Source organism: Neurospora hispaniola, assembly GCF_033458365.1.
Source record: "Neurospora hispaniola strain FGSC 10403 chromosome Unknown B0T23scaffold_12, whole genome shotgun sequence".
In the NCBI taxonomy this organism is placed as follows: Eukaryota; Fungi; Ascomycota; class Sordariomycetes; order Sordariales; family Sordariaceae; genus Neurospora; species Neurospora hispaniola.
The window spans coordinates 362084-388391 of record NW_026944417.1 but is presented as its reverse complement, the minus strand read 5'-3'; the positions used below and the strand labels follow the sequence as shown (position 1 = coordinate 388391).

The 26308-nt window shown below is 45.0% G+C and overlaps 8 protein-coding genes across 8 annotated transcripts; 3 read left to right on the top strand and 5 right to left on the bottom strand.

The window, feature by feature from the left end:
- Window positions 1-8317: 8317 nt before the first annotated feature.
- B0T23DRAFT_436960 (uncharacterized protein) lies at window positions 8318-9128 on the bottom strand (the record flags this gene model as incomplete). Its single annotated transcript, XM_062840600.1, has 2 exons — window positions 8318-8696; window positions 8755-9128. 2 exons carry the CDS (start codon window positions 9126-9128, stop codon window positions 8507-8509), a joined length of 564 nt encoding a protein of 187 aa, XP_062688030.1. The 3' UTR covers window positions 8318-8506.
- Window positions 9129-9401: 273 nt separating this feature from the next.
- On the bottom strand, window positions 9402-10726 carry B0T23DRAFT_54104 (uncharacterized protein). The gene is made up of 4 exons (XM_062841424.1): window positions 10590-10726; window positions 10436-10485; window positions 9861-10327; window positions 9402-9800 (listed from the first exon to the last, which is right to left on the bottom strand). Coding segments are annotated over exons 1-4 (555 nt in total). The 5' UTR covers window positions 10591-10726; the 3' UTR covers window positions 9402-9763.
- A 966-nt stretch (window positions 10727-11692) lies between these two features.
- Window positions 11693-13264, bottom strand: B0T23DRAFT_54091 (mitochondrial intermembrane space import and assembly protein 40). The gene is made up of 3 exons (XM_062841423.1): window positions 12714-13264; window positions 12134-12599; window positions 11693-12053 (listed from the first exon to the last, which is right to left on the bottom strand). The coding sequence occupies exons 1-3, from the start codon at window positions 12931-12933 to the stop codon at window positions 11849-11851; spliced, it is 891 nt and encodes a 296-aa protein (XP_062688028.1). The 5' UTR covers window positions 12934-13264; the 3' UTR covers window positions 11693-11848.
- Window positions 13265-13563: 299 nt separating this feature from the next.
- B0T23DRAFT_390956 (thiamine pyrophosphokinase) lies at window positions 13564-15331 on the top strand. The gene is made up of 3 exons (XM_062837907.1): window positions 13564-14220; window positions 14288-14364; window positions 14417-15331. Exons 1-3 carry the CDS (start codon window positions 13794-13796, stop codon window positions 15023-15025), a joined length of 1113 nt encoding a protein of 370 aa, XP_062688027.1. The 5' UTR covers window positions 13564-13793; the 3' UTR covers window positions 15026-15331.
- B0T23DRAFT_347921 (uncharacterized protein) lies at window positions 15332-16854 on the bottom strand. Its single transcript, XM_062835997.1, has 2 exons — window positions 16426-16854; window positions 15332-16318 (listed from the first exon to the last, which is right to left on the bottom strand). Exons 1-2 carry the CDS (start codon window positions 16426-16428, stop codon window positions 15533-15535), a joined length of 789 nt encoding a protein of 262 aa, XP_062688026.1. The 5' UTR covers window positions 16429-16854; the 3' UTR covers window positions 15332-15532.
- A 450-nt stretch (window positions 16855-17304) lies between these two features.
- On the bottom strand, window positions 17305-18646 carry B0T23DRAFT_400255 (uncharacterized protein; the record flags this gene model as incomplete). Its single annotated transcript, XM_062838475.1, has 4 exons — window positions 17305-17632; window positions 17875-18218; window positions 18278-18384; window positions 18439-18646. The coding sequence occupies 4 exons, from the start codon at window positions 18644-18646 to the stop codon at window positions 17305-17307; spliced, it is 987 nt and encodes a 328-aa protein (XP_062688025.1).
- Window positions 18647-20604: 1958 nt separating this feature from the next.
- On the top strand, window positions 20605-21622 carry B0T23DRAFT_53979 (uncharacterized protein). Its single transcript, XM_062841422.1, has one exon. It carries the CDS (start codon window positions 20783-20785, stop codon window positions 21425-21427), a length of 645 nt encoding a protein of 214 aa, XP_062688024.1. The 5' UTR covers window positions 20605-20782; the 3' UTR covers window positions 21428-21622.
- A 195-nt stretch (window positions 21623-21817) lies between these two features.
- On the top strand, window positions 21818-23530 carry B0T23DRAFT_327641 (amino acid/polyamine transporter I; the record flags this gene model as incomplete). Its single annotated transcript, XM_062835632.1, has 2 exons — window positions 21818-22073; window positions 22194-23530. The coding sequence occupies 2 exons, from the start codon at window positions 21818-21820 to the stop codon at window positions 23528-23530; spliced, it is 1593 nt and encodes a 530-aa protein (XP_062688023.1).
- Between the last annotated feature and the right edge of the window lie 2778 nt (window positions 23531-26308).

The window sequence follows — 26308 nt, the reverse complement described above, 5'->3', positions numbered from 1 at the left end:
TTCGCGCATTCAACTCCTTATTTGTACCTTATTTTTTTTTTAAACGCTTAATTATTATACTACTAATATCTTTCAAATCCTTCTCATCTTCTAATCTTATCCGCTATAGGTTTTTGGTATTAACTATATATATAGCCAATTTAGGGAATAGGAGACGTAAGACCGCCGTAAAATATACTATTTCTCGGTATTATTAATGGTTACTTTGTAAAAGGGTATATTATAAAATATTCAATTAGGGTGCACGGAATAAATCGCGCTAAACTCCTTTCTTTTTACCGAATTCTACCCCTTTTACTAGGCTACCCGAATATTCCGCTAAAGTAGTTAATATAGATCTAAATTAAAGATAATATTCTATACCGGTAGTAGTTTATATACTAATAAATTCGTAGGTAGTAAAGACTTCTTTTTTAGATTACTTTTAATTTATCTTCTTTTAACCCAAATTGGAGGTAATAGTATATTAGAGTACGAATTATAATATTTCTAAATAGTATTATTATATCCCTCTAAATCCCTAGCGGGTTACTACGTCGGTTTATTAATATCCTTCCATTTAATTTAATATATCTAACGACCGTTATTTACTTTACTATATCCTACGATATCTTCGAACTCCTATTCCTACTATTCGTTATTATCCTTATTATTAGTCCTTATTATACTCCTACCCTAATTTACTATAATATTTTATTCAATATCTTATTATCTTAGAAGTTTAGCTATTTCCTAGAATTTGACTATAAAAATATAAAAAATTAAATTAACTTTTATATTCCTAGGAAGCTAGAGTTTTACTTAATAAAAATTATACTCTAATACTTTAAATAATCCCTCAAACCTAAATACTAACTTAATTTAAAATTTACCCGTAGTAATGTTCTTAGTATTAAGAAGTACTTTATTACCAATATAGTACTTAGGTATATCATTGCAATTCTCGTTCGTATTCGTTTCGTACCGATCTTACACCTACTTTAGAAGTACAATAACGTTATTTAATACAATTTAAAAACAATTAGCTACCTTTAACGCTTTAAAGAATTCCTTTTTCTAAATATTTATAAAATTGGGGGGGTAAAGTTTCGCTAGTTCTATTCTTATTTAAGGGTAGAAATTATAATTAATATAAAAGGGGTTTACCTTTATAATTTCAGAGATTATATTATTATAAGCGAATTCGGCTAGCGGTAACTAATCGACCCAATTATCTTAGGCCTAATTAATATAGAATTTTGAATATTATTCTATTTTTATATTAATCCTTTCGATTTAACTATTAATTTAGGAGTAGAAAATTAATAATAGTTTTATAATAATACCTAGCCTCTTATACAATATTTTTTAGAGCGTTAAAATAAATTACAAACCCTTATCTAATATAATTTTATTAAATAAACTATAGATACTATGGATTTTTTCAATAAACCTTTCGATTAATTCTTCTATCTCTAACGTTTCTATCGGCAAATAATACCTCATCTTCGTAAGGCAGTCAATTATAATTATAATATAACAGTACATTTTTCCATTTTGAGTGCAGAGTGTTATAGGTATTATATAATCGACGGATATTTATAACTATAACTTGAAAGGTACTAGGAACGGTTTTAAATAATTAGCGGACGAATATTTTAATAATTTAATTTTTGCGTAAATTAGGCATACCTTATAGAATTCTTTAACGGATTGGTATATTCCGGGTTAATAGTAAAAGTAGTTAAATATTTTATAAGTCCTTTTACGGCCGGGATACCCTCTTAATTTCGCCATATATATTTTGTAAATAAATTATAATTGGGTTTCTTTATTATTAGGGTTAATTAATATTCTCTCCTCGGTATCCTTCCGCTAATAGACCTAACTTTACTCTATAGAACATTCTATAAATATAATTTTAAAGTACTTTCCAATTTCCGGGGTCCAGCTTCTTTGGGTTTCGTTTCGGAGGTAAGAGATCATTTCCTACATTAAGTTTGATTTAGAGTAATTATTATTAATTAAATTATTTATCGTTTTCGTTACTTCTAATTCGTAGAGGTTAATTTCCTATAGGTCCAATTAGTTAGATTAGTCTTAGTAAACTTCTTTTATAATTCCTAAATATAGGTATATAGTATCTAGCTCATCTTTATCTTTATTATCGAAGAAGGTTAGATTAAAGTAATTCAGGTTAATAAGTAGTTTTTTTTTAATTAGGAGCCTTTCGTTCTCATTATTCTATAGTTTATCCTCTAACTTCCTATTTAAAACGTTTAACTTTATATTCTTTAAACCTTTCTTATATATAATCCGGAAATTAAAATAATTTAGGAATTCGGCCTAATATATATACCTCGGGGTAAATTATTTAATAATTGTAAATATTTTAAGATTCTTATAATTAGTAATAATTTTAATTTACTTTTACGTACCTTCTAACTTTAGAGTCTACTCCTTTAGAGTTTTTATAATAGTAAGTAGCTCCTTATTATAAATATTATAGTTATATTTTGTAGTAATGTGTTTTATTAAGAAATAGGCTATTGGATAGAGTGTACTATTATCTCCCTACTATAAAAATATACCGTCCGATATTTAATTTAATACGTTTATCTCTATTACCGTCTTCTTTATCTAATTAAAAATCCTTAGGACTAGTATTATAATAAAAGCTACCTTTAAATCCTCGAACGCCTTCTAATATTTAATATCCTAGCGCCAGTCCGATATTTTCTTTATTAATTTATATAATAGTTTTACTATATTAGAGAAGTTTTTAATAAATCGTTAATAGAAATTAGTAAAGCTAAAGAAGGATTATAACAACCTTTTTAATTTTAGTACCTCCTATAAAACTACGGCTTTTACCTTGTCTATATCTATTTCGATCCCTCCTAACATAATAATTAGGCCTAAATACTTAATCCTAGTAATATAGAATTCGTATTTATTAATATTTATTTACAGCCTAGAACGTTCGAAACGGTTAAGGACATCGAATACATACTTAATATACTCTTCCTTATTATTAGAGTAAATAAGGATGTTATTTAGGTAAACCGTAGCGAATTTATTTAGTACGTTATAAAGGATATTATTAATAAAGTTCTAGAATATTACTAGAACTCCTTATAAACCGAAGGAATAAACGAACGACTTATAGAGTCCGAACTTCGTTATAAATATTATAAACTATTTATAACCCTTATAGACTTATATTCAGTTAAATATTATAATAATATTTAATTTCGTAAAGATCTTTACTTTATACATAGCATTTAATATCTCTTTAATTAAGGGAAGGGGGTAATATATTTTTAGAATTATATTATTAATACTTCGGTAATCAATATAAATTCGTATACTACCGCCAGGCTTCTTTACTAATAATATTAGGGATATTACTAGGAATTAGAATAGCTAAATAAAGCCTTATTTAATATTATTATTTAGCTATTTCTTAATAATACCTAATTCTAAGGGAAAAAAAGGTCGTAAATATATATTAGGCAACTCTGCGCTTAGGATCAATTTAATCTTATAGTTGTAGGATTTATATTAGAGAATAACTTTCACCTCCCTAGGATTAGCCACATTCTAATATTTATAGTAATAAATAAACATTTTTATTTTAATTTTTTACTTAGTAATAAAGGGTTTATCCGCCTTTTTATAGAACTTCTTAGCATCTTCCTTTATAATCCTTACTATAACCTCCCCTATATCGCCTTAAAGTATTTTAAGGAAGTAGTCTATAAATTGAACTTTATATTCTATACTATTACCCACGTAAATATCCTTATACATTTTCTCTATAACCATTATTTTAACCTTTAACTACTCACTTATAATCTCTATTTTTAATTTCCTTAGTACTTCCTCAATTTCCCCTCTAATTATTACTACGACTTTAAAATTTTCGGTTTTAATTATAAAATTAAAATTAGCAGCGTTAAGGGCTATAATATTATTAAGATTAATAGGAGTACTATTAATATTTATAAGCCTTACGAACAATAGTACTAATAATTTTCTCTCAGGATCTAGGGCTCGGACTCGCCTACTACTAATAGTCTTATATAGGGTCGGCTTTATTATTTTAGTCTATACCGGTATATTAGGGATTATTAATATTTAGCTGCCTATAGGTAACTAGGTGGGCTAAAATTATTCGGGGACTATACCGCATATTTTAGCGATTTTATTTAATAATTTATCCTTCCTTCGCTTAAGGGCTCTACAAATTAGGAATTACCGCTACTACTACTACTTAATCTCAATAATTAGCTCCTTCTCGGCCGCCTCGTCGGCTTACTCCTCCTTAACCGCCTCGTCGGCTTACTCCTCCTCGGCCGCCTCAATAACTTACTCTTCCTCAACCGCCTTAATAGCTTACTCCTCCTCAGCCACTTCGGCAGCTATCCGTTTAACGATATTACTAACTATTACCTCCCTTAAGGCCTTAGGGGCCCAAATCTAAAAGTCCAATATAATCATCAATATATAAATATTTCTACATTTACAATTAAATTTAAGTTCTCCTTTTTCCTAATTTGTAAATAAGTTATACTATTGGAGCTACGGTAGACCTAGGATAATAGGGTTTTTTAGGGATAGGGTAAAGACGAATAATTCGATATTTTCGCTATATAATCCGATTTATATAATAATATTTATAGAATTAGTAATATAGGTATTAATATTACCGTCGGCGAGCCGTAGGGGTCTTAATTAGTTAAGCTTTATTGTGGATATTTGATTTTTTTTAATAAATTTGGTATTAATAAAGCTTTTGCCCGTATAGTTACTATTAATTAAAGTTAGGTATTATACTTTGCATTTACTATATAGAAAGTAATTTGAAAGGAGGATAAATTTTTTTAGTCTAATTATTATTAAATTAATAAATAATAATTCTAATACTTTATCCTCCTAATCCCAATATAATTCCCTATCTACTATAATTAGGTATCCTTCCGTTTCTAAGTCCTTACTTCCTTTCCCGCCCTTTTGTAACGATTGCCTCCATTTATAATTTAATATAGAAGTTCGGTATTTCCCGATTTATTAGCTTCTTTACCCGCCTTAATATTAATATTAATAGTATTAGTAGTATTAAAATTATTATTACTATTATTATAACTATTTTAACCTACCTTCTTTTTCTTAATACTTTTAAGAATAGGGTTAATCTTTATACCTTCGATACCGCTTTTACCGTTACTAATATTAATAAAATTCTAGTATTTTTTCTAATTATAGTTAATTTTACCGTAATATTAATATTTACCTAATTCCTAATATTTCTTCTATAAGGCTTAGGGTACTAGGTATTTATTAATAACTTTAAATTTATTTAAATCTATAAGGTCACTACTTTGAAATATAGTTTTATTCTCAAAATTACCTCCCTTATTATTATTAATATTATTATTAGAAATTAAATTAAATATCTTCTTTTAAAAAGCCTCTTCCTCCTATCATTTAACTAATTTACTAAATAATATAAATTATCCTTAGAAATCTTCGCTACCGGGCACATCGGATTAATAAATTACTAAAATTTTAAATTAATCTATAACCTTCTAGTAAAATAAAAATATACGTATAGTATTACTTATACTATAGCGGTCGGCGTTTAGAACGAATTTGTTAGCGAAGTCCTAGAACAATAATTTTATTTAAAGCTTCTATAAAGTACGGTTAGCTTCTATTTTTATATCTATAGTATTATACCGGTTATTAAAGTATTTAACTAATTCTTCGGCCGTTTTCCACTTTTATAATTCAGGGTGTTCGTTAGCGAGAATCGTCTATATATCCAATTCGATAATAAATATAGGAGTCTTACCTAAGTATACAAAGATATATATAAATTTATCACATTCGGTAGGGAAGTACCATCTATTATAGGCCCAATATAAGCGAATTTTAGTACGCTAAATTGTATAGGCTACGTTACAATCCTTAGGATTCGAATTAGAAGTATCGAACACCTCTAAGTCGGTAGATATATAACGTCGTATACCGTTAGTAAACTCAGTATAACTAACGTTAGCCGGAGTTCCACTATTATTATTACCTCTACCGCCGAATCCTCCGCCGCCGAATCCTCTACTATTACCGTTATTTAAACTGTCCGGGTTAATAGCGTTCAGATTTTTAACTATAATATTAAGGCCGTCGTTAACCGTCTAAAGCGTAATAACCTTATCCTATAGGGAGCGAATTTGTACCTTAAAAATAACGTTATTATTAAGAAACTTTATTATTTTAACGTTATAATTAATATACTTTACCTCCTTAACTTTAAATTTATTAAACCATCCCTCCGCTTTAATTCTCTAATAAATAATATTATTTTAGAGGCTTCTATTTACTTAAATATAAATCCATTTATCTACCTCCTTCCGGAATATATCCTAATAATAACTATCCCTAACCTAATTAAAGGCCTCGGTAATAACGTTAATAATAGCGCCGAAAACTAAGAGTAGCGCTAGGTTAATAATATACTATCTAAAAATAATAGGGTATACGTAGACAGGGTCAGCTACCTAAAGCTTATTATAAAGGTAGGCCCAAAAGACTTAATAGTATTAATCATCGCTATTGAATTGCATAACTAGTATCGCCAATTCGTTATCGGTAATTAATTCATCGGAGGGGTCCGGTTAAACACTAATTCTCGGGAATGTAAATTCCGGGCTATAAAAATTGAAACCCAATAGATAATTAGAGGGGGAACCTACGAACCTTACTCAACAAGGATAAATTAGTCTTCTACTATATTAAGGGTAAATACTATCGCTTAATTGATAATAAAGACTTTGCCTAGGAGGTTAGGATAATTATTAAGAATTAAAAACTTGGTCTCGGTATTAATATAATTATTAATAATCGACTTAGTATCGTTATTATTCTCTAAGTAATTAAAATAGCCTTAGCTAGTAATTATAATAATTAAAATTGAGTTTGTATAGTAGCTATAATAATTATCGAAGTTATTTATAATATTCTATATCCTATAAAGGCTAAACGTCGAATTAATTAATTAATTAATTACTAGCCCGCTGGTTACGATGATAAATACCTTATTATACGCGCGTAACACGATCTTGAAGGTATAATAAACTATTACGGGGCAAGGGTACCGTTAGGGGTAAGCTACGATATTTGTTATTGTACGAAGGAAGCTAGAGGAGAGTATGCGCTAGCTTGGGCTTATAGGTAGGGTTGTGTAGCCCGGTAGAGTGGGTCACACAGAGCCTCAATACCCGGGCCGGCACCAGTGCCATAGCAAGGCACAGAGCACGTGATCTGTTGTGCCATAGCCTGGCACAGGGCATGTGATCTAGCCCTGTGACAATTAATACGCTTAATAGTTAAATACTCGGCAAAAATTTTACTACGAGCCTCATTAGTAATACGGGCGATATATAACTAAATAAAATTATACGTAACCTTAAAATCTCTATTAATTCTATTCCAACTATTAATATTTAAGGTAATAGTAATATTAGTATTCTTAAAAGTAGAGAGTAGAATCTTATTAATATTAATATATCTTATTTACTAAATATTATACTTCGTGGGCTTAATTACTTTCTTAAACTCCGGAATTATCTTAAAAATATAATTAGCGAATTAGAAACAATCAAACTCAACTATAAATCCCTATTACTAATTAGCAATATTCTAATCGCTAAAAAAGGGAATTAGCAACGAATTAATAATTATTATAAGTATAGGAAGGTTAAATATATTAAAAAGAAGAAAAAGAGTAGGTATCGCTAAACTAACTACTATTTAATTTAATTAATTCAATAATAAAATCGCTTAAATCGCTTAATTCAATAATAGGTTTAATTAAATCAATAACTAATTCAATAGAAGGGTCGCTATACAACAAATATTAACGAGAATCTTTATATAGCAAAGCTAATTTATAGGCGAACAGGCGAATCATTAAATCAACGAGGGTCGCAATTACTTCTTTTAACCCGGTACTGCAGCGCCTTATTAAAATTAGCAATTAAAACCAACGATACGCTTTAAGGATACACTTATCGCTTATCAAATGCAATCACAGGGAAGGTTAGAGAGGGTTCATAACCTGTGGGATCACCAACGAGATCAAGCGGTTAGATACGATTAATTAAGTGCTATAGAGAAGAAAGAGGAAGAGGGAGACTAGCCGAGTCTGGAAGGCTAGATATAGTGCGGTCTGGGCAGGGCACAGAGTGGGGACTGGGCTGTGCCCAGTACTATGCCCAGTGAATGCCAGAGACCCACCAACAACTATTCGGCACATATAGCTCTCTAGGAATAGGCCAAGTTAATAGTTCTCTTCTTCTTGCATTCATTCCAGATCCTACTCTTCCCATGTGAGCGATGATAGGTCTACCCCCACTCATTGTCTTCCCTATACTCAGTCCCATGCTGAATGGCTGGCAACCCAACCATTATACTTCTTCCCTGGCAGCACCCCTATCTACTTCCGTCCCTTCCATCTACCATTCTAAACTAGAGAACTCCAAAACACCAACCTCTTCCGCTCGACATCCAACCCTTCCCGCGGAAGTGCCCTCACCCTCGTCTCCCCAACCACCAACTCCCTCCTCCCCTTCACCAGCTCCTTGAACACTTCACCCCACCCATCCCTACTCATCTCCACATCCGCCCAGTCGATCTCTTCCACCTCCAGAAGCCTAAAGAGTCCAATAAATTGCTCCGCCTTCCTCGACAACACCGGTCCTTGACACCAACTCCTTCCCTGATCCCTGCTTCCGGCATGCTGAGCGCGAATTCTCCACTGTATGTAGAAGAACTTCAGGAATTCCCTTCAAGATGATTTGGTCGTCGGTCGCTTGAACTACGCCGGTTGGGTTGCACCAGAGCATTTGATCGCGGATGTATCGACGAAGCTCCTCGCGCTCAGGAGGGAAGGTGATGGTGGATTGGATGCGTTCTTCCCAGGGCATGAACCAGCGGTTGCCGACAGGACTAAGGAGACGGCGATGATTGACAATGGGTCGGATGGTGATGTGGGGTTGGCCATCACGCTCGCTGATGACGAATTGTACGGTTATCTTGAGGCCAGGAACGGGCTGAGGGGGTTGCAAATTAGTGCTGTAGGACATTGTCTAGTTAATCTTGGTCTGCTAGGTGTCGTTGTTACCTCCGGTGTTTGAAAGGGGTCTGGTAAGTGGCCTGTAAGGTTTGATCATTTATGCCGTACTGAATACCGGTTCTTCAGCCCATGCGTCTGTTGAACTGTCACTCATTTTCGTAGTAGTGTCTGTGGGACGGTGGGCGCTGGGGTCTGCGTGCACTACTAACACGGGAATGAGTCTTGAGGTAGAGAGGATGATTAGCCATCTCGACTAGAGACAACAATGGATATGCTAGCCGGTGACGCATAAGGGCGGCGTATAGCGGTAATGTTGATGTACATAGTGCCTTGCATTGTGCGTCCGTGACTCTGCAACATCGTAAAAGAGCAGCTATTGTGCGCAATCAGTGACAACGCGAAGCGAGGAATTGAGTCATGAAGAACAGAGATGAGATGTCAATTTTGACGGGAATTGACCCATAGCTAAACAAACGCCAGAATTGAGTATCAGAGAAATGCAAATCATGCCCCCCCGCCACAGCCCATAAAACGTAGCATGTAGAGAAAAGGAACGAGTGTTGCCCTGCAACACAGAAGAGAAGAATCGGTCGTTGTCAACGCCGCGCGGACTTTTTCAGACTTGCTGTGCCGGAGTCATATCCTCTATTGGTCCTTGGCCTTCTTGCCCTTGGCGAGATAGCTGTGCAGTCAATGTTAGCATTCTGGAAGATTTTAGGGTAATTGCATTGAGGTAACTTACCTGCTGAATACACTCTCAAAGACGGCGACAGCGGCGAGGATGCCAGCACCCCGGCCAGCATGCTGCCATGTGAACTGCCTGCGGTCGTAAAGACCCCAAGCCCTGTAGCCGAGCCATCCACTCAGACCAACAACGGCCAAGAGGTTGACGGCAGCGAGAGCACCGGTGGTACCATCGCTCAAGCTGGCGAACTGCTTGGTCAACCAGTTGTCGGCCTTCTTGGCCTTGCTCTTGGCCTTCTTCTTCGCAAGGTCGGCTTCAGCGCGGGCCTTGGCCTTGGCTCTTTCGGCCTCCTCCTTGGCTGCTTGTTCCTCCTGCTCAAGGCGGGTGGCCTGGGTCTCGGTCTGAATTTCCTGCTCTTGGAAGTCGGAAGGGACGGTATGGACTGAAGGAGTATCAACGTCGATCAGGGAAGAAGTGGAGGTAGACTCGTCAACCTCGATCTGGGGAGGGAGAGGGGCAGCAGCCTGAGAAAAAAGAACATGTCAGAATTGTTATTTTCATGGCGCAACGAGTCAATTGCGACATCATTGCTAAGCGCGTTGCTGAGGAGAGCAGGTGCAGCGAGAACTTACCTCCTCGGGAGTCTGCTTGGGGCCCTTGGCAGCAATCTCAGCGTAAGACACTGTCGCGAATGGTGGTTAGCTATGTTCTCGAAATTGTCGCATGGTCCAAGTCCCGGGCAGATATGCCGCGCAAGGACACAGAGGAGAAAGGTATTGGACTTACTGTTGTCTGGTGGTGGTAGAGGTGTTGTATGTGGTGGTTAGAGGTGAGGCGACGTCGAATCTCTTATTCTTGGATGTTGTTGAAGTTCAATGGTGGTGATCTGGGGAAGGGAAGCTCTTTGGAGTTGACGGCCGAAAGGATTTGTATTTAGGGACGAACAAGCACGGGATTGGATGAGCGGCGTGAGGTCACCTCGTCAACCAAGGAACTTGGAGAAGGGGAGGATTCAACTTGGTCAAAGCTTGGCAACGTCGGTTCGGTTAGTAGAACGACTCAAGTTATGCAAACGGCCTTACGGCCCAAATTGGAACAGGCATATCCACGATCCATCTCTAGAGGTATTAATGTCAGGTCAGTCTGGCAGTCACAGATGCAATGCCACGTGCCTGCTTGACTTTTCCTTTGAACAAAGAGTCTAATGCTGGCTGCAAATCGTAGTGCATTACTTACAGGTGACAGCGCATGAACGGGGAGCTTCAATTCGTAAACGGTGACGCAACTGGATGGGCCCCGGAGTCAAGCGAAGGTCATCTCACCACCCCGGAAAACAGGGCGACAGGCCCCAAAAACAACCCCGCTGCCCCGCTATACCCACTAAAAATCCCCCAAAATGGAAGCCAGCACAGCTGAGCACCCATGTCGCAAATGACGTCTGCGGCTCCGCTAGCACGCTTTTTTAGCTTCCAAGCCTCCGATCCAAGCAACGCGAAGCTGCTCGCGACTTGGAGAATGTCAACATGGAAAAGTTCCCCTGGCATGGGAAGACGGCGAAAAGTCCCAAGGTGTCAATTGTGTTTGTTGAGGCTGAACTGGTTCCTGATCAGCTTGCCATTCTCCGGTTTCCCCTCGAAGACGGCCCGTTTCAAATGATCACCTACCTGTATGAGCTATTCTACATAGGCAACGGAGGCCCTCCGTCGACAGCAACACTTCCTACTAAGGCTTGAGCATGGGATATGTCTATTTTGCGCTTGCATTACATGGTATGAATACACAAAGTCGTACATTGCCCTTCAAAAGCGTAAGGCAAACCAACCTCAACCCTCTCGCATGCGCCTCTGAACTCCCATTATCCCAGATGATGCTAGCAGCCAGTCGCTGACTGCGGTCGCCGTCATTGCGCCTGTCTTCTCCCTTTTTTCCTCTCTCCCTCTATGCCATGTGTCAAATCGTACAGAGCAGTGGTGCCAAAAGCTGTAGACATAGCAGCAACAGGCCAGCTATGTGTGGTTGGTCATTGTTCGTAATCTGTTTATTTATTACTGCTTCTTGTTGTTGTTGGCAGCGGTAGCATCGTGGGTAGCGGTCTCGAGAGCCTCCTCCTTCTTGTTCTCGACAGGCTCCTCCTTGGCGGGGGTGCCCTCGGCGGCGGGGGCAGCGGCAGAGGCGCGCTCAGCCTCCTCATCGTCAGCTAGTTCGGCGCCGTAGACCTCGGGGTACTTGCGGAAGCAGTCCTGCATGTGACTGTCGGCTAGTTAGCTTGCAATGCTCCATCTTGATTTTTGACTGGACAAGAACCCTCGGCGACAGCTCTGGGTACCTACGAGAACTTCTCAATGCAGTCCATGCCCTTGGGCTCCTCAGTGGAGTAGACGAAGCAGCTGAAAGCAGCCTTGAACTCCTCGCCGCAAGGGCCGTGAGCCATGCCGCCCAGGCACGGGCAGTCCCAGTTGATCTCGCCGGTCTCGGGGTTGAAGGCGCCCTGGGCATCGGCCTCCTCCTGGAGAGCCTCAGGGGAGGCGCCAGCCTCGGGGATGACACCCTCGGTGGACTCGGACTTGGGCTTGGAATCGCCCTCGGGCACGGCCTCAGCCTCGGCCTCGGCCTTGGTGATCTGTTCCTCTACCGACTCGGAAGGTGTCGCCGGGGTGGCAGCGGCCTTGGCGGCAGCCTGGGCAGCCTTCCTGGCGGTAGCATGCTCGGCGGCCTGGCGTCTCTTCTCTTCGACAATGGCATCGACGGTGGGAAGGTCGGCGTCGGTCAGCTGGGAGGGGGCGGTACCGGCGGTCTCTGTGCGAGTTTGCCCATGTATTAGCATTGGCGCATTGTGTAGCTGTAGTCAATGACACGACGGTGAAGCCGGGCGTGCGCCACCAGGTAGCCATCATTAAAAGGGGCGCATACCGGGAAGCTCATCGGAGAAGATGGGGCTGGTGTTGTAGTAGTAGACAGCAGCGATGGCGAGACCCCATCGTACGGCGGCACCCTTCCATGTGCTCTTCTTGGGCGCGGAGGTTGTGGAGGCAAAGCGGCGGGCACCGGAGGAGACGAGGGCCGACGGGGAGGTGGTGGACCGGATTGCGCGCAATGCGCTTTGCGAGGGGCGGAGAGCCGTGCGGTACATTGTGTCGTCGTGATCGGTACTCGAAAATCAGAAAGACAGGCGCAAACGGTCGGAGCAGACGTCGGGGAAAACGAGGGTCGGATGGTGCTTCCGCAGCTCCGCGGGTCCGGGAATCAAGAGGTTTGTCATCACTTCTCGGATTCAACCCACGTCGACCCGACAAAATTTCTGGCGATGCTCCAGTGCAGGCCGACCGCCGACCGACCGGGCGGGCCAGGGCGTTAATTGGTCACACCCGCTTAAAAGTGGCACCCGCGTCCAGGAGAATGTCATTGTCTGAAGCATGTGCAACAGATGAAATTGGAGACGAGAACCTCAAATACAGGCCGAAAGTGTACTGCTGATCAAGAGATGAGTGGGCTTTTGGTTCTCATCGTTTGATGATACAACGTTTATACAGGAGCATGGCAGAAAGTCTCGAGGCAGCAAGAGACTCCCAAGTTCTTGACTTACACTTCATCTCTATCCTTTCTAGAGGGTTGGGGTTGGGGTTGTCTATGTGTGTAGCACATGAAGCTATTCCAAGCTCAACCTTCACCAATGATTGCTGCTGCTTATCGAAACATTTCTACCAAGCTATCAAGAATTGTGGGAAAAATAAGCGAGAAAAATACTTTGAAGCTGGCACGAGACTCTACATGATAGCAGACGAAGTCATGGATATAGAGTTCGAGGTTTTCCGACGTTAACAGTTGACAGTCTTCTAGAACATCGGTGCTGGTCCGATCCCCACAGCATGCTGTAACGCCGGACAGCCCATCGGAAGCGCCGAACGGGTACCGAGTCGGAAGCAAGCAAAGACACACGTCCACAACTTCACCAAAATCCAACATCAGCCACGACTAACCTAAGACATATCAATGCTTGGTTTTGGATTAAAGTTCATACCTACAAAGCTTCCTTTAATTAACCGCATATTCATCTCCTTTCACGTTTCCCGTTGTCGCACAGTTACTGCCCTGCCTGACCTCACGTTCACCACCACTAGAGGTACCCAGCTCTTTCAGCTGAACAACTACAGAGGGCGTGCAATACATTCGAACGAAACCATGGGCACAACCAACGGCGCCACGAAGACAACTGGGGCGCTCGACGAGGGCCACATTTTCGAATGGTATCCCCTTGATCTAGTACGGGATTATGAGCAGCAGAAGCAACATGACCACCATAATGGTCAATTGCACAATGGCTCCAATGGAACCACTCACAAGCCCGAACAATTCGCACTAGTCGTCCTCAATCAGCCACTTACTCATTTGGGTTTGGTGAAGCGTCTATGGAAGAACGGTATGCCAATTTGAACGATCAATGCAGACAAAAAGAAACGGGTGTTGACATTCAACTTGCTCAAAAGCATCTATCCGCGTTGCTGCCGACGGAGGCGCAAACTGTCTGTATGATGTCGCCGGCAAGAATGGCGATCATGACTTTGTAAGTCCATCACTTTTCGTTCTTAAACATCTCATTAACACCCCATTTCAAGGACGACCTCACAGCAATAATAGGCGACCTCGACTCCCTCACCACCGAAACCCGCACCTACTTCACCACCCACTCCTCTTCCCCCACTGCCAGCCAAACTGCAATCATCCACGAACCCAGCCAATACTCAACCGACTTTGCCAAGTCCGTTGACTACCTCCGCGGCCCCTCTTGCTCCAAACCCGACGCGCCACCCCCGGACATCGTCGCCATCGGCGGTCTCGGCGGCCGCGTCGACCAGGGCCTCTCCCAGCTTCACCACCTCTACCTCTTCCAGTCCTCGCCCACCTATGCCGACGGGAGGATGTACCTTTTCAGCGGGGAATCGCTCACTTTCCTGCTTAAATCGGGAACCCATCGCATCCGGGTGCGTGAGCCAGGCCAGGCGAATCAACCGGAGAAAGACGTGTTCGCCAAGTGGGTGGGGATCCTACCGGTCAAAGAGCCGAGCAGGATCTGGACGAAAGGATTGGAGTGGGATGTGGAGGATTGGCCGACTGAGTTTGGCGGGCAGGTCAGCACGAGCAATCATGTCTTGCCGGAGACGGAGGTGGTGGAGGTTAGGGCGACGAAGGATGTCTTGTTTACTATTGCGCTGAGGGACCTTTAGGGGGTGTCCTTTGGTGTGGTGGGGAGGAGACGCATGACGGGGGATTGGTTGGGTAGTTGGGTATAAGTTATAACCTCGAGGAGAGGAGAGGCCCGACTCGACCACCCGCGAGGAAAGATCAGAGGTGTGTATAGAGGGTACTCTGCTGTCAAACAACTACTGTTCCGGTCATTTTTTTCTGCGTCCCGTACATGGTGGATGAAGGGAAAGGGCATATGGTACCTCTGTTTGAATTGTTCACGCATTGCTGCCCATGATATTAGACCATGTTTGTTTAGTTAAAAAGTAAACCAGACCAAGCCCAACACCCAAAACTCCGCGCTTGATGACTGTAAGACAGATGCCGCCGTCGCCGGGCCCCATGCCGCAATCTGAACGGACCTTCGCTAAGAGTCCTCCTCCACCGCTAATAAGATAACCCATCAACAATTAGTCCCGTCTGTCTCTTTTCTTTTTTCCTTTCCCAAAAGACCCATGTTTCGATACCAACGCAGCAACAAGCAAAGCTCACCTCAAATAATGCAATACCAACCAACAGAACAAGAAGAAAACCACCACGCCTCCCCAAAAGATCCACTTATCCTGCTTCGCCCTCCGCTCAATCATCCTGATCGTATCGCCACTGATCCCCAGCGTGTTGCCAACCGAGTACAGCTTCCGCTGCGTATTCTTCATAATTTCCCTCTGCTGATTCAGATCCCCCAGCACCGCCTGGCCCCGCGCAATGTAATCGTCGAGCGCCGAGTGCGTGCTCCTAAAGAAATCCTGCTCTCTCAGCGCATGCTGCTCGCGGCTCGCGTCCCCGGAGCCCAGTATGCCGCTGTTGCTCTGCATTCTCCCCGACTCCGCCAAGCTATTCGTCCTGGCATGCGATATTCCATACCCTCCACCACCCGTAGCGCTGCTTGTCGCCGTCGCACTAGCACTCGCATACGGATTCTCAGGCGTACTAGCCACAAACGGCCTGCGTCCCAACAGCTCGGCGCGGTTCTGCGCGTGCATGTGTTCCTCGCGCTTGGATTTCAGAGAGTCCAGCTGCGTGCGGAAGTCGTGCAGCTCGGACCGGAAGTTGCGTATCCTCTCGTAGGCCTTTTCTTGCTTGGCGGCGTTGAGCTCCTGCTTGGCGAGGTGGTTGTATTCGTCAATGGTCCGGTTGAAGGCGGTTAAGGAGGCCGAGAGGGAGCCCAAAGCGGCGGGCGTGAGAGAGGTCGGGTCGAGCTCGTGCGAGGAGAGGGCGGCGAGGTCCTTGCGGATGGAGGTGCTCTGCTTGAGAGCCGAGTTGAAGGTTGTGTTCTAGAAGAAAGGAGGGAGGAGATGTTAGTTCATGATAGTAGTGTAAGGCCCATGAGAAGGGAACGGTGATGGTGCTTGTTGCTGGAGTGCCGTGCTGGTTGACTGACCATGTTGGCCTGACTTTCAGGGGTTCATGCGACAGTTGCTGAGCTTCGAAGCCAGACAACTTAAGCAAGCAGCAATGCTCCTCGTTGATGAGAAATGAAGTGAAGAGAGTATTGTGTTAATAGAAGCTATAGTAGATGGGTTACAAAACGATGGATACCCAGAGTAGAACGGTGTAGCTTCAAGCTATTGTCAAATGCTTCTGGAAGCTTTGCAAGGTGGCATCTGCAATCGTTAAGAGTTGCGATTTGGACGGGAGTCTGGGATGCTTGCTCGTGGCTGTCTTGGCGGCTGCAGTTTAGCGCCGCGGGTAGGGTGCATCTAGTGTAATAGTTAGCTTCCGCCGGGTCTGGGCGCAAGTGGGTTTTGTGGGGAACTGTCCACAGTGGAGGAAAGGAATCGAGGAGGGTTTCCTTTTTCTGCTCTTCCACGTCAACCCCGACCTCACCATCCTTCTTCAACAAGTGCCAATCACACCAGAAGACACCAATCAAGAGGGCGTCCATATACGATGCAAAGACGCTCAGAAACTCAAGCATGAGCCTGCAGGACCGCGTCAAACCTCCTTACAGCTGCCCGTATGACATGTCATGCGCATCATCCTATGTTGGCACCACTTCGAGGACCAGGAATTGGCCAATCACTAGCCAGATCCAGCGATATACGGAGGAGGGACTCTTGATGAACCTCCCTTGAGCTTGACATGGTTCTCTGGACTCCACTCTAGCAGTCCACGAAGCTGCCCAAAGGAGATTGACATACTCTCTTCGATCCACTGGCACCCCATGACTTACGGTATTGGAGTCAACATACGGATGCTCTGGATGAGTGTCAACACAAAACCAATCCGCCTTGGTCGCATTTTTCCGAGTCTCGTTATCCTACCGGAACGAGCAAGTCTTCGGCGCACGAGACTGTTGACCAGCGCCAAACGAACCAGTATACCAGGTTTCGGCATCACTCAGTTCGAGGTCGTCATGGTAGACGAAGACTGGGAAGTCGAAGAGGCTATTCTGAGTGTTGAGCCGCAGGTTGAAGTTGATGGCTGCCAAACTCACGTCGTCACCTGTGCAGGTTGTCGAGTTCAAAGCTACTGAGGACCCGTGAGGGAGAGACGACAGGAGAGATGGTGCAACCGTATACGATCGGGATCGGATCTTCGATAGAGGAGGGGGCGTTGCTGAGAGGGCTTGGCCTTGAGCGGAGACACTGTCGGCTTGACAGTACGTGGCTTTCGACTCATACTGAACGTCAGAGGGAGAGTGGTGCTTCCTGTGCCTGCGATGCTTGCTCTATGGAGTCCTCGGGGTTAGCAGCCTTTTTCGACCGAAAAAGACGGCCGATAAACCAACGGCTTTGCAGAATCCACATTGTCACATTACCACGTTTCGTTGCTCTCAAACCTCTAGCTTCTCGGGAAAAATACGGCATCTGTTATCTAGGTGTTATACCGACTCTTGCGATCTGTACGCCCGCTGCAGTTAATCCGAAGACGTGGATCCTCTCCCGCGTCAGCCAGAAAGTAGTTCAGGCAACCGACTACATGCACCGTGGCTTCATTGGTGACTTGGAACTGGATTGACTGAGTCTGAATGACAGAAGATCCGTCTCCAGTCTCGTTGATGATGATGGTTCCTAGTGTCCATTTTGGCGTTTTGGAAAGGGCACCACGGCCTGGAATTTTGTGCTCCGGCGGTCCCTCGGCGTATGCAGGCGTGATCGCATCAGGTCTTGAAAGCGAGCTCTTCACCAAGTCCACTGGGTTGGACGATTTGCACGTATCGCCGCCACAAATCTGAGAAATAGATGAGTTGCCAGATGCCCTGTGTGCAACCCGTTATCTGCTTGACATACGGACTGATGGACGCCATACGCTTTCGGAGTCGTTCTGTCATTGCAGTACCACGATGCATCTCCATGGACGATAGCGGTAGTTGCTTTGAGCTCGACTGCTCCAGCAACTGTCAGTTAATGTCCCGGGCCGGAGGCAATGCAAGTGCCATTTTTTGCTTGACGTCCTATGTCCAGAGTATAGTTGGTTGCTCTGTTTACGCGGTTGTAAGGCTCATGATGTTCGGCACGATTGGCGGTGAAATCTTGGTAGAACCAACTTGAGACGGTGAAGGGACTGGCGGTACAGCCACCGGGAGCGGGCTGACTTTGTATCAGTGCACTCGCGGCTGCGAAAGTGAGGAGAGATATCGACCTGAGTATGGCCACCATGATGAACTTTGTCTCAAAACACCTTGACCAGCCGCGCTTACTGGGCAAGGCGGTTGGCGATGACAGTAGCTTGATGGGCGAAGCAATCAACGTGAGCAGGCGTCGAAGAGCAAAGCTTCACGGCTTGTGCCGTCTCATATTCCCAGATGCCGCTTTCCATCTCGATGTTCTCCCAGTCATCACATGCATGCTACCGAATGCACATCAAAGCCCCACGGACACTCTCCTCATTGAAGGCAGACGGGAAGCTGTTGTGGATGAGAGAAAAGAGGGAGCATTGTCACCCCAATTGTATCCACATCCACTCTTAGTATCTTTACAACAGAGGAACCAAGGCATCTTCAGACCAGAAAAGGTACAGGTAAGGTACTTTGACATTAAGAGTCATAAAGAGATAAGCGGGAGTGGTACATTGCTGTACCTACTCTCAAGAAGGATGACGTACCGCTGACTACTCACTAGGCACGTGATAGTCTCCGATAGACTCCGATCACGACTCATGCCCAATTCGGAAGGAGTCGATCGACAACAACCAGTCACAACTTGAACACAACCACTAGCCTCCGATTTCGGGCCCTAGCAGCAACCGTTGCAGTTGATAGATAGATACGCTCCTTCCGCGATTACGTTCTTGACATAGTCAGTCTTCCATTAATCGCGAGGAAGATTGTCTCTGTTCCGGCAAGCACGGCCAGATCTCGAACAAGAACCGCAATTTCTGGCAAAGTCAGCCGCAACTGCGTTCGATAATCCTCCTTCCTCGGCCATTTCCATCCTGCCGCGTACTTTTCCTCCTTTTACACCCTTTCACTCGCATTTGGGCGCCTTTCTGCCCATTAGCGATCCGAGCCGAAGTCCATCAGATGAAGCTATTCCCTTTCCCTTTCAGTTCACGAACGAGCGTCTCATTATGCGGCATTTCCCAGACACCACTGCAGTGAGAGAGCCGCCCTCCTCCTCAAAGCATCGACAGCAAGAAATATCCTTCATGCCAGCTTTCCTTTTATCCTGATGAGCGTCTTCGCTCAACATTACGATCAAGTTGCTTGTCTCTGCCGATAGTTCGTACCAGAGGCACCGGGAATAACCAATGTCCATATGTTGTTGACAACTGCCTCCCATGGCTCCCGCCCAGGGCATGACGGCTCTCAATCGTTGCTCTCGAGTCCCTATAGCCTCGGCTATCAGTGTTCTTTGGTCAAGTGACCGGATACTGGGAATCCTGTCACTCCCGTCCAGGTCAGTGAATGGTGTGTCAAACCCTTCAGCAGATGCTGACAATGATTCACAGTTGGGCTCTATTCAAAGCATTTCTTCCTCCCTGCCATAACTGCCGTCGAGAGATGCGATTTCCAAGTGCCAATCGCTGCGAGATTGCGGCGCAGAAGCTTTGAAAGCGAAGCGCAAAATATGCGTCAACGTTGCCAAGTCCCTTGAAGACCAAGGAAGCTATAAGTAACTCATCAAGTTTGCTTTTTGTATCAAGGTACCTTGAGGGCATGACTGAGGTGTGATTGTCAAGAAGAGCTTGTCCAGTGACTAGCAGCTACCAGGGCCTTTAGCATTCTGTGATTAGCTCAGCTTCGCTTTGAAACGACAATCAGCACAATGGAACATCTCAGCTTCAGCCTTATGTCAATACGAACCGTCACGCCATTACCCCAAAATATCGACGACCATCAACGAAACCAGCGGTGGAGTCATAAATCAGAAAACATGGACAAGCCGACATTGCCAACGGACGAATTGCTGCGCTGTGGTTGCTGGCAGTCATCGTGATCGCCAAGTTTGGGGGGTTCCCAAACCTCCTTCCTAGCCTGGGGGCTGCGGCACAAACAAGAGCAATTCGTCAGAAGAGCCAAGAATTCATCCATGACGACAATTTATCAAAGGATGTGATGGCGATATCTTGGCCATATCGTCAGGCTGTTTTCAGGAACTAGGGGGGTGGGTTGGGGTATCTGCGTCGCACGGGCCACGCGGCATGCTTTTCCCCATGGTGGACCTCGTCGTTGAGAACTTCAGATGCGACATCATGGGGATTTCTTTATGACGCTTTCACGACACATATAAGATCATCTCCCCCAGATCTTCAATTCAACCTTGGGGCTCTCATCTTCATGTTTTGCTGGGTCAATGACCACGCCTTGGGGGATGAGATTGGGATCCATGGACAGGGGAAGGACACGGGAAGGCACCACCCCTTTCGCTCTTCTCAATTGTCGCATGTCTTCTGATGGGTCGACTGGGCATCGGGATACCCTGATACAAGGAAAAAAGAAAACGGCCGCGTTGTCGTCGACTCACAAGAGGGTGGCATGTCCGATGTGTGGCGATGGCCCTGAATTCCAGTATCAGGTACCAGCCCCGGGATTCCAGAAAAAGATCCAGCTGGTTGCATTGCATTGGCTCCTATGGCTGTTGCCGCAATTCTTGGCCCCGAGCACGACATCGACACATTTTTCCATTTTGTGGGCCATGCCCATCCATTGCCTGTTGCATGCGGCGATTGGGAAGCCCCACAGGACCCAGAATCCACCCTTGTCTCGGCCTTTGTTGCCTTCGACTGCATCACATCCCGCAACTCATCAGGATCCCTTTTCGAATCCCACGCCAACACTGTCTTGGCGACGCCGGCGAAGCTTCTTGGATGCCGTACGGAATACGGGACCAAGACAGGACTCCCAAGCCAACGAATCTCGAGAAACCTGCCTTCCTGATCGAGGTTATCATTGCGTAAAAGCCGTCAGCCTTGCGTCTCTCTGGGCATCGAATGCATAGGGGTTGTTGCACGCTACGCACTAGGGCAAGGTTAGACCGATGAGCTTGGAAAGGTGTCCGATGGCGTGCGGCTCATTGTTGCATGTTGCATCCACCGAAGGCAACTTTAGCAGGTTGCCCTTACCGAGAACCACAGCGGTTTTGGGTCCACCTCCGAAAGCTTCTCGGAGGTCTGGGGTGCCTTGGGATTTTACCACAATGTCGCCATGGGATGGCACCAGGATCGATCCCTGCGAGCTGGGCACACCCACGCTACCCCGAGCTTTATATCAAAAGCTCGCAACTTATAAACAGGCCTTCGCCCTCTGATTAGCCTCTTCTCTTCATAGTCATCTACATCAACCAAATCGTCAACAACCCTACCAGGGCCGAAGGGCAACAACACACATTATGGGTTCTTTTGACAAATCCTCCGACCCGGAGGCTGTCAAGACCGCCCCTGTGGCGGTTAGCGACAATGATGGCTCCGTCGGTGAGGTCCAAGCAGCTGAGAAGTTCGCCTTTGGCGAAGACCGAAAGATTGGCATCACCGGCGCCGTCTTCTTGATTCTCAACAAGATGATTGGTACCGGTATCTTCTCGACCCCTTCCGCCATTTTTGCCGCTACGGGCTCCGTCGGTGTCAGTCTGTTCCTTTGGATTATTGGTAAGTTGGAAGTTCTTACCGATCTTACTTCAGCCATACAGTTGGGGGAAATTTCCAGCTTGCTGAGACCTGTCATCTCTCACTTGGGGGCTACTCCGTTCTAACCATATATCCACATAGGTGGCTTCTTGACCTGCTGCGGTCTCAGCGTCTGGCTCGAATTTGGTCTTGCTATTCCTCGCTCCGGTGGTGAGAAGAACTACCTCGAGTACATCTACAAGCACCCCAAGTACCTCGCCTCCTGTGTCCTCGCCGCGCAGATGATTTTTCTCGGTTTCTCTTCCGGAAACTCGCTCGCCTTCGGTCGCTACATCCTTTACGCCAACAGCGGAGATTCAAAAGACAGCTACGCAGCTCGCGGTATTGGTGTCGCCTGCGCTACCTTTGCCTGCGCCCTGCACGCCTTCCTTCCTAAGTGGGGTGTCCGCTTGGTCAATGTCCTTGGCATCTTCAAGGTCGTCATCGTACTTTTCATCGTCTTCGCTGGTTTTGCCGCCCTAGCTGGCCATCGCCACGTCCCCGATCCCGAGAACTTCAAGCACGCCTTCCGCATTGAAACGACCGAGTCCTACGGTGGTGGCGGTGCTTATGCTTACTCCAACGCCCTGCTCAACATTGTCTACAGCTACAAGGGTTGGGAAAACGCCAACTATTTTATGAGCGAACTCAAGGATCCTCGCCGTACCTTGACCGTCGCCGCTCCTATCGCCGTTGCCGGTGTCACTGTTCTCTACGTCTTGGCCAACGTTGCCTACTTCGCTGCTGTCTCCAAATACGAGATTGCTACTTCCGAGGTTCTTGTCGCTGGTATTTTCTTCAGAAACGTTTTCGGTGACAGCGCTGGTGTTAAGGCCCTTCCCGTTTTCGTCGCCCTCAGCAACTTGGGCAACGTCTTGGCTGTCTCTTTCGCCCACGCTCGTCTCAACCAGGAGTTGGGCAAGGAGGGTTTGCTTCCTCTTAGCAAATTTTGGGGCTCCAACAAGCCTTGCAATGCTCCTGCAGCTTCACTTTTCCTGCACTGGCTTGTCACTATTATTATCTTGCTTGCTCCTCCTCCTGGACCTGCCTATAACTTCCTGGTCAACCTCTACACGTACCCCGGTGTTTGGATCAACGGTTTCGTTTCAGGCGGTCTCCTCTACCTCCACTTCTTCCGGAGAGACACCTGGAAGCCCACGTGGCGCTGCTGGGAGCCTATCCTCCTCATCTTCTTCCTTCTCAACGTCTTCTTGGCTGTCGTCCCCTTCATCCCCCCTGTTGGAGACTGGAACGCCGAGGGCTACCCCTACTACGTCTTCCCCATTGTCGGTGTTGCCGTTCTGCTCCTTGGTGCCTCCTACTGGTTTATGTGGACCAAGTTCTGGCCCTGGGTTCGCGGACACAAGATCGTGGCGGAGAGATTCATCGACGAGGATGGCAATGAGGTCATCAGGTACAAGAAGATTAAGAAGGCATAAATGCTTTCTTATAGGGACACACTACTACACACACTACTACGGATCTAATGATGCTTTTTCTTTTGGGAGTAAACGGTTTTTTTTTTTGGTTGGAAGATACACCTGATTTTGGGCGGGCAGTTTTGTTTAAGATACCCTTGTTTATCACATGACTATCTTTATAGTATCTAATACCCCTATTCAACAGAGGGTCTGGCGATTTATTTGCCATTATAACTTTTGTTCCATTTTGATCGTGTTGCAAATGACAAAAATGCAGTATTGAGTGCTTTCCTGAAAACATCCTTGGCGTCCTCTGTCTGGATGGGAAATTGATGCTGAACAATGGTTTTTCTTTTTTGCTCACGTTTACCTAAACCTTTCCAAGATATCAAACAACATCCATGCTATGATCCGGGAATTGTCATCTCCTGGCTACTTCCAGTTTTCCAATTCAAGGCCCAAGCACGCAATTGCTCAAATTTTCAATTTTTTTTAGTGCGCACCTTGTCCCTTACGTCTCACCGCCTGGAACGTTGATCGACCCGGGAAACTGCCCGACACTAGCAAACGAACTAACTGCTCGGCGAACGGGTACCCAAAGTAGCATGGGTCCGCCTTGTCTCCGGGAACAGTCTAGCGCCAGGGTCCAGCGCTTACCCCTGAGAAGTGTAAACAGACGGACAGACTGAGCAAGGACCGACCCTACTTGGTGGTTTGGGATGGGATGAATGGGATGAGATAAATCGGATGGATGGGATGGATGATGGATGCCAAGAGATCTTGATCTCATCTGATGTTGTTGTTGATCGGGTCAAGGTCAGGACCGGTCCGTTCGGGTGGGTGATCAATCGGTGCGTGGCAGTCAATCAGTGCAGGGCGCAGGCGCGTGGACTTTTTGAGGTTGTTGCGGAACGAGTAGGATAAGTACCTAAAGTTACGTTAGTTTTGGCGGTAGAAAGGTGCTAGAAAGAGGTTAGAACATGCGAAGGAAGATTGCTAGTTTAAGTTCAGCACGTGCACGAGCACGAAGTTCGGGTCTGGAAATTTGGAAGATCAGATTTAGTGGATGATTAGTGATGAGCAGCAGCTGCTTATGGAATAAGGTAGCGATGAGCAAACTGCAGCATTCCTGTATTGCAGTGCTTGCAAACTCTGATCCAAGGTTCATGCAAAGCTTTCTTTCGCAGGCACATCCGTCATCCTGATCACATCATCCCGAAGAGATTTCAGGTTCTCGAGTTGTTCCTTGCGGCTCACGTGTTCGCGTGTCGAATGGCTAGCTAGCCGTGACTCTGTGGGGGAAGATCTAGTGTACCGAGTGCGTGCGTTGCTATGGGAGATTCCAGGACTTAAAAGGTTGTCTCACACGTGCTTGCTTGGTCGAGGCTCTCGAGATACACTACAAAGCTAGGGAAGTCAGGATGGTTGGCGGATGGCAAAGTTCCGTTACCGGTATTTCTTAGGATTGGAACTAAGTGTCGTCGTCTGCCGAACTTTGGGAGATACTTGCTGCTGGGAGCTTTGACTCTGACTCGTGATTTGAGCGGAGCGGAGTTTGTGCCGCAGGATGACCATAAAAGTCGTGACGGGGATATCCCGTTCGGGGAGATGGCGTGAGCGGACGATATGTGCCGGGATCGGAGGTACACTCACTGCTAGTAGATGTGATGTTGGGAGACACATTTGTTGATTCGAAAATTATGAGGAAGGTCAGGGTGTTGGTGATGCAACACCCAAATAAGCTACAAGCTGGAAGAAAGGCACCGAAGTTTGAACTATAATTTATTTCCAGCTTGATTATATGACTGACTGTTGAAGACAAGGCGAGTGTCCCGTTGATACCTCTGGAATGGCTCGATAAGAGTCTGTAATGTATACCCGAAGAACCAATACAGATACCCGACCACGATGACAACCCGCACCGACAGCCGGTGACAATTGAAGATAAGATCTAAATAATCACTCTGATAGGTTGGCACTGACCTCTAAGGTAATTGTGGGGAGTTTCTCGTGTTAGTCTCCAAAGTTTAGAGTTTGCTAGTGGATTTCATGACAGTAGCTTTAAGAAGTTGAGGCTATTCGGGACCAATCAGGTAACATCTGTAACGAGGGAATGGAGACTAGAAAGTAAGAAGTGGAAAGTGGGAAATGGGAAATGGTAGAGATAAAGTACCTCCGGCTGTCGGGGAAGCAGAGAAGGTACCTCTGCTGGTGAGATGTCTTCTTGCCTTGGCACAACTTGTATCAAACCTCGTGGGAAGGAAGCCATCGTCAACACAGGTCTCGTGAACTTGAACAAGTGACAAAACTTCCAGTTGGCGTCGTTCTCAAATAGTAAAATAATATTCTTCTTCGACAGCAAAAAGTTCTGTGAGGTTAAGCCCAGCTAGAAACCATTGTCAAACTCAATCTTCCATTTCACCCAACGATGGTCTTCCCATACCGAAATAGCCGATCCGGCAATCGGACGACTAGCGCGGCAACACAAACGCAATCGGAAAGAAACATGACGGACCAGCCTCCGGTCGGCTTCCATTCTTCAGCCCCCTACCCGCTCGAGGACCATGTACACAGTACACTACAAACATTCACACACCATCGTTCGATAAGTGCCCCTGGGCAACACTCGCTGAGTGTGTATCCTGGCCTTTGACCGAGACTTGCCCGAGCTTGAAGCCATCCACCATCACTAAACTCCTCACTTCCCAGCCATCTTCAGATTACAAAAACATGTATGTAGCTACAAGCCGTTATTCCCGGCATCTCCACTAGCAAGGTAGTGAGCAGCTCACACCT